The sequence below is a fragment of the Pangasianodon hypophthalmus genome, chromosome 28 (assembly GCF_027358585.1).
Source record: "Pangasianodon hypophthalmus isolate fPanHyp1 chromosome 28, fPanHyp1.pri, whole genome shotgun sequence".
NCBI classification, from domain to species: domain Eukaryota; kingdom Metazoa; phylum Chordata; class Actinopteri; order Siluriformes; family Pangasiidae; genus Pangasianodon; species Pangasianodon hypophthalmus.
In genome coordinates, this window is record NC_069737.1 from 12,097,130 (window position 1) to 12,108,307 (window position 11,178).

The 11,178-nt window shown below is 38.1% G+C and overlaps 2 protein-coding genes across 2 annotated transcripts; both read left to right on the top strand.

Annotated features, from left to right (window-relative positions):
• Positions 1-2,194: 2,194 nt before the first annotated feature.
• Positions 2,195-5,535, top strand: fgfbp2b (fibroblast growth factor binding protein 2b). The gene is made up of 2 exons (XM_026942898.3): positions 2,195-2,958; positions 3,814-5,535. Exon 1 carries the CDS (start codon positions 2,243-2,245, stop codon positions 2,936-2,938), a length of 696 nt encoding a protein of 231 aa, XP_026798699.1. The 5' UTR covers positions 2,195-2,242; the 3' UTR covers positions 2,939-2,958; positions 3,814-5,535.
• Positions 5,536-9,243: 3,708 nt separating this feature from the next.
• On the top strand, positions 9,244-10,970 carry fgfbp1b (fibroblast growth factor binding protein 1b). The gene is made up of 2 exons (XM_026943193.3): positions 9,244-9,317; positions 9,461-10,970. The coding sequence occupies exon 2, from the start codon at positions 9,477-9,479 to the stop codon at positions 10,077-10,079; it is 603 nt and encodes a 200-aa protein (XP_026798994.2). The 5' UTR covers positions 9,244-9,317; positions 9,461-9,476; the 3' UTR covers positions 10,080-10,970.
• The last annotated feature ends 208 nt before the right edge of the window (positions 10,971-11,178 follow it).

The window sequence follows — 11,178 nt, forward strand, 5'->3', positions numbered from 1 at the left end:
TAGAATGCCGTGGAAAAGTTCATTTATTTCAGTAATTCAACTCAAATAGTGAAACTTGTGTATTATATAAATTCAATGCACACAGACTGAAGTAGTTTAAGTCTTTGGTTCTTTTAATTGTGATGATTTTGGCTCACATTTAACAAAAACCCACCAATTCACTATCTCAAAAAATTAGAATATGGTGACATGCCAATCAGCTAATCAACTCAAAACACCTGCACAGGTTTCCTGAGCCTTCAAAATGGTCTCTCAGTTTGGTTCACTAGGCTACACAATCATGGGGAAGACTGCTGATCTGACAGTTTTCCAGAAGACAATCATTGATACCCTTCACAAGGAGGGTAAGCCACAAACATTCATTGCCAAAGAAGCTGGCTGTTCACAGAGTGCTGTATCCAAGCATGCTAACAGAAAGTTGAGTGGAGAGAACCGCAGCCTTGAGAGGCTTGTCAGGCAAAATCGATTCAAGAATTTGGGTGAACTTCGCAAGGAATGGACTGAGGCTGGGGCCAAGGCATCAAGAGCCACCACACACAGACGTGGCAAGGAATTTGGCTACAGTTGTCATATTCCTCTTGTTAAGCCACTCCTGAACCACAGACAACGTCAGAGGCGTCTTACCTGGGCTAAGGAGAAGAAGAACTGGACTGTTGCCCAGTGGTCCAAAGTCCTCTTTTCAGATGAGAGCAAGTTTTGTATTTCATTTGGAAACCAAGGTCCTAGAGTCTGGAGGAAGGGTGGAGAAGCTCATAGCCCAAGTTGCTTGAAGTCCAGTGTTAAGTTTCCACAGTCTGTGATGATTTGGGGTGCAATGTCATCTGCTGGTGTTGGTCCACTGTGTTTTTTGAAAACCAAAGTCACTGCACCCGTTTGCCAAGAAATTTTAGAGCATTTCATGCTTCCTTCTGCTGACCAGCTTTTTAAAGATGCTGATTTCATTTTCCAGCAGGATTTGGAACCTGCCCACACTGCCAAAAGCACCAAAAGTTGGTGTGCTTGACTGGCCAGCAAACTCACCAGACCTGAATCCCATAGAGAATCTATGGGGTGTTGTCAAGAGGAAAATGAGAAACAAGAGACCAAAAAATGCAGATGAGCTGAAGGCCACTGTCAAAGAAACCTGGGCTTCCATACCACCTCAGCAGTGCCACAGACTGATCACCTCCATGCCACGCCGAATTGAGGCAGTAATTAAAGCAAAAGGAGCCCCTACCAAGTATTGAGTACATAAAAATGAACATACTTTCCAGAAGGCCAACAATTCACTAAAAAATTTTTTGTATTGGTCTTATGAAGTATTCTAATTTTTTGAGATAGTGAATTGGTGGGTTTTTGTTAAATGTGAGCCAAAATCATCACAATTAAAAGAACCAAAGACTTAAACTACTTCAGTCTGTGTGCATTGAATTTATATAATACACAAGTTTCACTATTTGAGTTGAATTACTGAAATAAATGAACTTTTCCACGACATTCTAATTTATTGAGATGCACCTTTATATAAGCTAGGCAGGATGAGACACTGTGTTCAACTCTGTGGTTTCTGCAACACATGAAAGACAAAGAGTTTTTTCGCAGGCTAATTACCCCACAAAACCCCTCTTTCTCAGCTTTTCAGTCATTCTCTTAACCCACCCCTCTTGCCCATCCCCCATCTCTCTCTCTCTCTCTCTCTCTCTCTCTTTCATGCCAGGTGTACATGCACACATATCTTGAAGCACAAATATGGAAAATGTCCAAGACAGCAAAGGCAGTAAGACTGTTACTTGCATACCGCATAAAGCACATTTTAAAACACAATTACACAATTTCAATGAAGTGCACAAATGTTTTTGTGGATGCATGGTATTGGCATGGGTCATCTGACTTGCGTCATCTCTTCTCAAAACAATAGTCAATGGTTCACCTGTGTAATTGATTAAATAATGTGTTGTGAAAGACCATTAAGGGTTTGTGTGTGCGCAACTGCACCCTGCCCCCTTCAAACAAACAGTGACACATGTAACTAAAACACTTTTTCAGCAGCTCAACCTCATCTAATACACACGTCCTGCCACACACCAAAACAGACTACATTAAAAAATCAGTTCTTGAACACAGAGGTGGGGCGGAGATCCAAGCTCCACATGACTCAAAGGCCTCTTTGTAGGTAAAGTGCTTATAAACCCTGCTTACATTTCCAGTACCTTCCTCACTGTGAACGCTTCTTTCGAGTACTTTATCCAGCCCTCCACCCATCATGAGAGCCACGTTCCAAGTTGCTCTCCTGCTAGCGTGCTGCATTTGGGCCATAATCACTCAGGCTCAGAGTAGCAATCAGGGTAACAGCATTCACAGCAATCCAGGTGAAATAACTGGCAATGATGGAACTGGAAGGACCGAGCCAATCCGTTTCAGCAACAAAGCCAAAGACGATTGTGTAATGGTCGTATCGAGCCACCGGAACTTCACAAAACTGCGCGTTTCCTGTAAAAGCAAGGGCAAGTCGTATTGGTGTGATTACCTGGGCAAGCCAAACCTGTGCCGGGCCTACAGCAACAACCCACGCCGCTATTTTACCCAGATCATGTGGGAGATGCGCAAATTACAGAATTCCTGCCAGGGCCTCCGCGCATATAAAGCCCTCATGTGCCGCTCTGCAACAGATGAAGCACAGATGGTCTTCCACGCATCCTGGCCCAAAATTCCGAAACAGCAGCAGCCTGGCAAGGCTGGCCCTACGCCCAAGTCGCCGAAGCCACAGCAGCCTGCAAAAGAAGGCTCCAAACTGGTTAAGAATCCTGCTCTCAAACCTATTCAGCCTCAGAAACCTGTTAAAACCACCACACAGAGCCCCACAGAGACACCCAACAATTGGGCAGACAAAGTGGCAGAGGAGCACTGTTGGAAGAGCATGCAGGGTGTCTGTTCCTTCTTCATCAGCTGGTTCCAGTGATAAGGAGCTTTCACATGCAGGTAAGAAACTGCCATTAATATAATACCGCTGATTAACAATTTATACATTAAAAAAAAAAAATTAAGGATTTCACCATATAAAAAAACAGGAATATGAGCCAACTTAAACTTTTTATAATATTATTTTATGTACATGTTATACTTTTCCAATAACTTACTTATCAATAATATTAGATTTACTTGCAAAAGTAACATTAAAGCAGACACTGCTAGCCTAATCTATTAACTAGACCCAAACTAGTATCCCAGCATTGCACAATCCATTTAATGGGTCAATATACAGTATTTAATGATCAGTGAATTTACATCTTTGAGTACAGTAGTATAAAAACAGTTTAAGATTAGATATGATTAGAAAAGTTAAATAAGTTGATGTGACTGTAGTGATTAGTCCTGTGTTTTATAAATTTAACACAAACTGCACTGCAGGAATACAATATAAATTCTTTAGCTGTAGAAGACTAGACTATCTTGACACCACTTCAACAACAACAATACTACTACTACTACTACTACTAATAATAATAATATATGTAATGGTCATACTTAAAAGGCTTCTAAGAGGCTAGATTGTGTGACAGTCATTCAATTACCTATAGAAAACACTGTAATGGAGTGTAATGGACTTGCACAGGGTTCCTGTATTGCACACTTTCCCTCATGGATGTTTTTTATATTGGAAAATAAAATTGTTCTGACGTAAATTAATAAGCAATTTATTAAGTACAGAGTAGATCTACAGAGTAGATCAGTTCCTAACGATGAATGAATGAAATAAATGAATTTTTTTGGAAAACGTTTATGTTGAAAATAATACAATAATTTTTACACTCTCTTTCCGCTGTGTTTATCTAGATCCACTGCAGTTTAGGGGACTTTTGGATCAAATTTGGATGCAGCGTGCAATAAAATGACAAGCAGAAGAAGATGGCCATGAAGCAGAAATTACTGTACTGCTATGATATATGATAGAGATCTACACCTGTTTATATATCTACAGTAAATTGTTACGAAACCTCTAATCTTTTCTTACTTTTTTTTATATTGGAAAAGAAAATGATGTAAATTTGTAATAAATCTACACTGATCTTCTCAAAAGTGTGATTTTTTTTATGTTTTAAACTTTTTATATTGGGAATTTTTTTTAGAATGAAATGTGTTACTAATTATGAACTGCATTCTTCTTCCTCTTATTATTATTATTATTATTATTATTATCACTTGGCAGTAACATTTATAAAGCCAAAGAGGCCTACAATTTTACCAAATCACATTTATTATTACATGTACGCAAAGCTCTAAAAGTGTGAATCCACTACAAAGTATTTGTATTTCACTAGCTAGCAAAATAAGACTACTCCCTTAAGACATCTCCCTTAATTCGTATTTATTAAACAAGAATATATTACACAAAAACACAAATTACTTTTAGATGTTTAAGAAATTCCAGTTGAAATTAAAATGTACATCGCGACACATCGCTTAATTTTTTTTTTTGAAGATGTCATGAATCCATGTTTTCTGCACAAAACAAAACTAATGCATACCAGAGGTTAATCTCACCCATAGTATTAAAATGTAGGTTAAAATATAAGCCAATCCATACAATACAGTACATAATTAATAATCTATGTGCATTTGTCCCAAAAAAAATTGCACTGTTAATAACAATAATTGTTATTGTTCTATTACTGCACTATATCCAGTAGGTGGCAGAAGATGCTCACTGTACATGCTGTACACTCCTACATTTCTGTAGCATAAAAGAGCCACCATAGAATAAAGTTGAATAAATATTTCATTCATTATTATTTACACCCTTATATTAAATAGTTAAATGCTGTTGTATGGGGTAGGGGAGGAATTGGTTTATCAGGGAAACATGGGGCAGTGGGAATGTGAAAGAAGATGTGAAGAACATGAAAGAAATCTGTAATGTTGGTCAGCAATGTTTCTCTGCCAAGCCACCAGAGGGCACCCTCCTCTGAGTTTGAACACTCTTCCGTGCTTGTCAATACCATTTCCACATATGAACACTAGGCCAGGTGCGAAGCCTTGCCAACTGATCTGCTTTCAAGTTCTGAGCCGTGTTACCTCTGACTAATATTCTGTGTATGATCTCTGGTTCGGTTCCTCTGTTTTGAATCTGCCCCGACTGTGGTAATACCTTGCCTTTGTATATGCTAACCCTTACATTTGACTACATTGTGCATCTGCCCCTAGGATTTGTATTCCGTTTGTATTTTCTGTGGATGACCTTGGACTGTGTTTGGATTGGATTCTGGATTTTGATCATTGTACTAATAAACCTCGGATCCCTCTGAGTCCTGAGTGTTACAGACTCTTCCAGGTGATCTCGCCTTTTGGCATCACAAGTCAGCCATCTAAAATAGCCAACCTAGCTAGCAAATGTCTTAAAAGTAGATTATTTTGGACTTTTGACAAACCAAACGCAACAGCATCACCAACGGTTGTAAGAAATATACACAGAATGTTGTGAAGAAGAGAGCCTGGGGCTGAGTTCTTTCTAGCCCAGACTGTAGATTCATGCAGCCTATCAATGACAATCATGTCAGGTCATTGCACAAAGTGACATGCCCCGTAGATTTATCTCCATTTGGGCTGATATTATTCACCCCACTTCACCTACGCATCTGTAACAAGTGACTGAAAAGGTGCATGTCAAATACAGTCATATCAAATAATCACAATATCTTTGATACTAGTTGATAGTAATCTCCAGAGCCATTGTGTGATTTTTAAAAAGCAATATAGTCATGGACCCGTTGGATATACGTCACGGACCCCTGGGAAATCCCAGACCCGTCTTTAAGAGCCATGGACCTTATGTATAATATTAAAGGTCTCTAACAGGACAGCTGATCCCAGCCTGTCCTCCAGACCCCTTTTAAATTGGCCTACAAACTTTTACTGTCCACTTTTAAACTTCACATGAACTCTACATGAACTGAGTTTGGATGTAAAAATGTATTTTATGCATTTTTAAATGAAACAGTTTACAATGTAATGTAGAATGAGTAGACATGTGGACATACTGAACCCTACAGCAATCTCAAAAAAAAGTACAATTACTTAGTTATTGATTTTTAAATATCTGTATTTTACTTGAAATTTTCTTTCTTGTAACACTTTTGAGATGTGACCGTGAGAATGAGACCTAATACCCATCACTGTAATCTATCTGTTGCTACATACACATTGTGCTATCGAGGCAGTTTGTATTGTGACAGCTAGCTGTTAGCATTCAGCTAGCATCATCAGAGTTATTCTAATGCTAGCTATCATGCTAGCTGTTGTCAGTTAGACATTTGCTAGTGTTTTCCCACAGTCCTTGGTTCTTTTTTGAAAGAGGCACTAATTAAGTGTTCTACATCTAACCAACTAACTCACTAACTAAAATTAGTGCGATTTCAGGCAGAGATCTTTATCTTTTGTCTTTTTCTTTCTTGTACTTTTACTTTTACACACTTTAATAAAATTAAGAGATGAATATTGCAGTGTTATTTGAGAATTTGGGTACTTTTACCACATCTGCATATTCATCTACAATAAAGGTAAATGAATCCAGTTACACTGAAAAAAAAAAATTTATCAGTTCCACGTAACTGAACTGAGTTACATTAACACAATTTGTTTTTGTACATCTGACATGGTTTGATCATGTATTTTCAAAGCCCTGAATAAAACTGAACTCTGCGCTTTCACCTGAACTGAGGATCGAACCCTGGTCACTGGTGTTCAGCCAAATTACTGCTGCATTATTCTACTGCACATGTTCTAATAGTGATAATTATTACTATAGTTATAGTTCCCATCAGTGCCATTTTTTCTTAAATCTGACCGACCACATCCATTTTGTTAGAGCATGTTAACCCAGTGTAGGGTGTGCACCATGTTTTACTCTCACTCTTAAGCGTTCTTCATTTGTCTATCTATGTAGAAACCCGACAACAAATCAGAAAGGGTTCCTATCAGAAAGGGTTCCAAGTAGAACCTTTTAGGAACCTATTTCATATCCAATAAACCATTAAAGAACCTTTGAAGAGCACTTTTTAGTATACATACAAGGATACAACCATACTACAAGAGTGGATTCAGATGCAGATATGTCCCAGATGGTGTGTGTGTGTGTGTGTGTGTGTGTACTTCATAACTGCGAAATTATTACACATAATATAATGATGTGATGGTTTGTTTGCTTTGAATGGTGGGGGAGTTGAAACACACAGAAAACTCTCTCTCTCTCTATCTCACTCACCTGAATCAGAAGAGCTGGAAGAACTGGAAAATGGAATCATTTTCTCTTTCTTCTCTCTCTTTTTCACACACACATTATAAATTGTATAGTGTAAACTGGGACATTTTAATACATGTCTACAATACAAGTCATTTGTAAATGTTGTTACTGACCTTTTCCATGGACAACTGATTTTGATCTTCAGACAAACAAAATGTGGATTTATTAAATCCCTGATAATGTCTATGGAATTAAATATGTGACAAAAGTATTGAACGTAACTTTTCAAGAAATGAACAAAATATACAATATGAGAAAAGAAAAACAATCCGAAACTGAACAGAATGAGATTTGGATCGACAGCTCGAGGGTCCAGCTGAGGAGGAGGATGATGACGACAATGCCGCTCCACGCCGCTCCTGAGATCTCATCTCGAAAAAACAGTCGTATGAGACTACCTAAACCTCAAATATTAAGGTATGGGTAGTCAATATACTAATATTAAGTTAATATACTAACTAAATAAGGAAGCAAGTAAGTAATTTCCTCTACAAAGTACAAACATTATAATTATACAGAGAACCGCATCCAGAACGCGCTCCAAAATTCTAGCCAATGAGAGTAAGTCGCTGTTAAGCCCCGCCCACACGAGGTTTGTGCCAGACTTGCGAAAGTAAACTCGCAAAGCGTAAACGAAAACTTTGAATGCGTAAACAAAAACTTTGAAAGTGTAAACAAAAACTTTGAAAGCGTAAACAAAAACTTTGAATGCGTAAACAAAAACTTTGAAAGTGTAAACGAAAACTTTGAAAGCGTAAACAAAAACTTTGAATATGTAAACAAAAACTTCGAAAGGGTAAACAAAAACTTTGAATGCGTATACGAAAACTTTGAAAGCGTAAACAAAACCTTGGAATGTGTAAACAAAAACTTTGAAAGCGTATACGAAAACTTTGAAAGCGTATACGAAAACTTTGAAAGTGTAAGCGAAAACTTTGAATGCGTAAACGAAAACTTTGAAAGGGTAAACAAAAACTTTGAAAGTGTAAACAAAAACTTTGAAAGTGTAAACAAAAACTTTGAAAGCGTAAACAAAAACTTTGAATGCGTAAACAAAAACTTTGAAAGTGTAAACAAAAACTTTGAATGCGTAAACGAAAACTTTGAAAGTGAAGACGAAAACTTCGAAAGAGTAAATGAAAACTTTGAAAGCGTAAACAAAAACTTTGAAAGTGTAAACAAAAACTTTGAAAGCGTAAACAAAAACTTTGAAAGCGTATACGAAAACTTTGAAAGCGTAAACAAAAACTTTGAATGCGTAAACAAAAACTTTGAAAGTGTGAACAAAAACTTTGAAAGTGAAGACGAAAACTTTGAAAGCGTAAACAAAAACTTTGAAAGCGTATACGAAAACTTTGAAAGCGTAAACAAAAACTTTGAATGCGTAAACAAAAACTTTGAATGCGTAAACAAAAACTTTGAAAGTGAAGACGAAAACTTTGAAAGTGAAGACGAAAACTTTGAAAGTGTAAACAAAAACTTTGAAAGCGTAAACAAAAACTTTGAATGCGTAAATGAAAACTTTGAAAGCGTAAATGAAAACTCTGGCAGCGCATTCATAAACCATGATTAGCGAAAAGGAAGCTTAGAAAACTGTTGTTAAAACGCTGTTTATTTGAAGACCATGTTAAATGTTTGCTACTAAGTTCATTGTTTTCAGTTTCAGACTGTTTTTCTGCTTTGTATATTTGTGTTCGTTTCTTGAAAAGTTACATTCAATACTTATGGCACAAATTTAATTCAATAAATGTCAACCTTTGCTTTCTTTCACGTGTATGGAGGAAATACGAAAACTTACAAGTCCCTAAAATTTTGATGATGATAATATGAGGAGTTTTCTGTCTGTTTTTCTTAAATAATGTCTTTGAGGGAAAGTTTTGACTGAAAGTCTGAGTGAAGAAGGATCTTGTGATCTTTTTTCCCCCCGCTGTGACGTCACGGACGGGCGCGCGGGACGTGGGTGTGTCACGGAGAGTATATAACCTGTCGCGCGCGCGCTAACGGCTCACCAACCGCTGCGTGCATCACCTGACTCTCACCGGTAAGTGCTATACTAAAGGACCTCATGTGTATTAAACTCAGTTAGTGAAAAGTAATTAAGAGCGTAGAAAGCGGTTATAGAGGTCCTCATAAAGATTTGCACAAAATATAAACTAATTATTTTTTTAAATGTTGGCTACTCAGAACTCTCGGAGAAAAGATGCGGCTGTGCGGAAATCTCGCGATGTTTCTGCTGCTCGGCTGGCTCGCGCCGCGCGACTCGGAGGGTCGTGAGAAAGGGAGGGAAGGAAAGAAAGATGAAGCAGAAAACGGAGTCGCCTTCAAGGGAAAATTCTCTGGACGAGCCAGAGAGAGCTGCACGTGGACGGTAAGCGGAGAGCAGCAGTACACGCTGAAAGTCACGTGTGTCGTGATGAAGAAGGGGAAGCCTCGCCGCGGCTACACGTGTGAGTACACGGCCGAGCCCGCGCTCTGCGCGCGCTTCGTGTCCAAACCCGACGCCTTCTGGAGGCAGATCTCTCGCGCGCTCAAGCAGCACAAGCTGCACCTGTGCAGAGACGCTCGCGAGACCATCCAAGCGCGCATGTGCAAAAGCGGGCCTGTTGGCGCTCACTTCAGGCTCGTCAACCCGATGAAGGAAATCACCATGACGACGCCCGCGGTGAGGGCGGGACTTCCAAAGGACACGCCCACAACAGAGTGCACCCCCGACCATCGACAGCTCGCGCAAGAAAAGTGCGGAAACGCGTGGGCGAGCATCTGCAACTTGCTGTTCAGTATAGTGGAGAGTAGAGACTGCTGAGCGCGCGCGCGGTGTGTGTGTGTGTGTGTGTGTGTGTGTTTATATATTGTTGGGGGCCAAATGTCCCTACAAGGAATATCTAAGTATTTTGACCTTGGAGAAATACAGCTTTTATTTAAAAAAAAAAAAAAAAGCTGAAATGTTACTGAGGTTAAGGTTATGGTTAGGTTAAGGTGTAGTTATAGCAACAAGTGTGTGTGTGTGTGTGTGTGTCCCTACAACAAATGTCCCTACATGGATTTATCTGACTATTTTGACCTTCTGGGGACATTTAGCTTTTCCCCATGAAGTAAACTGCCTTGTTTTTTTGTTTGTTTGTTTGCTTTTTGTGGGTTTTTTTTTTATACAAGAACTACAGATTTTATTTAAAAAAGCAACCTAAAAAAAAGCTAAAATGTTACTCAGGTTAAAGTTATGGTTAGGTTTAGGTGTAGTTATAGCAACAAGTGTGTGTGTGTGTGTGTGTGTGTGTGTGTGTGTATAGCCTTGTGTGCACACCTCAGTTACAACAGAAATAGAAATACCTGACCTCGTGGGGACATTGAGTTAACCTTCCTACAAGAAAGTGTTTTTTTTTTTTTTCTTACAAAAACAGCTTTTATATGGAAAAACTAAAAAAAAAAATCTAAAGATTTCTTTGGTGTGCGAAGAATAGGTTTTGTGTTAGGGGTTAGAGTTAGGTGTAACATTATTTAGCTACAGTAATAACATGTCTGTCTTTATGTGTAGAGATCCTGAGGCCAAATCCCTCTGACTAATATTTTATATATATATATTATATAAATATATAGTGTGTGTGTATATAAATTTTTTTCATTTATCCATATTTACTTCTGCTTAAAGTTTATATGACCTGTGAGTCTTTCAATAAAAGAAAGTTGAACCACTTCATATGTGAGGTTGGCTTTGTTAATGTTCTTGACACAAAGAAACATATATAATAATATAATACATAATAATAGTATAACAGGAATATTAATATGAGTAAGTAATATCATGCATTTGTGTAAAAATATACACAAAAAAATCAGGACTTGGATTCCAACTTTCTTCTTCTGTTTGTCAAATAGAGCCTTCTGATAAGAATCTGTTCTCAGCA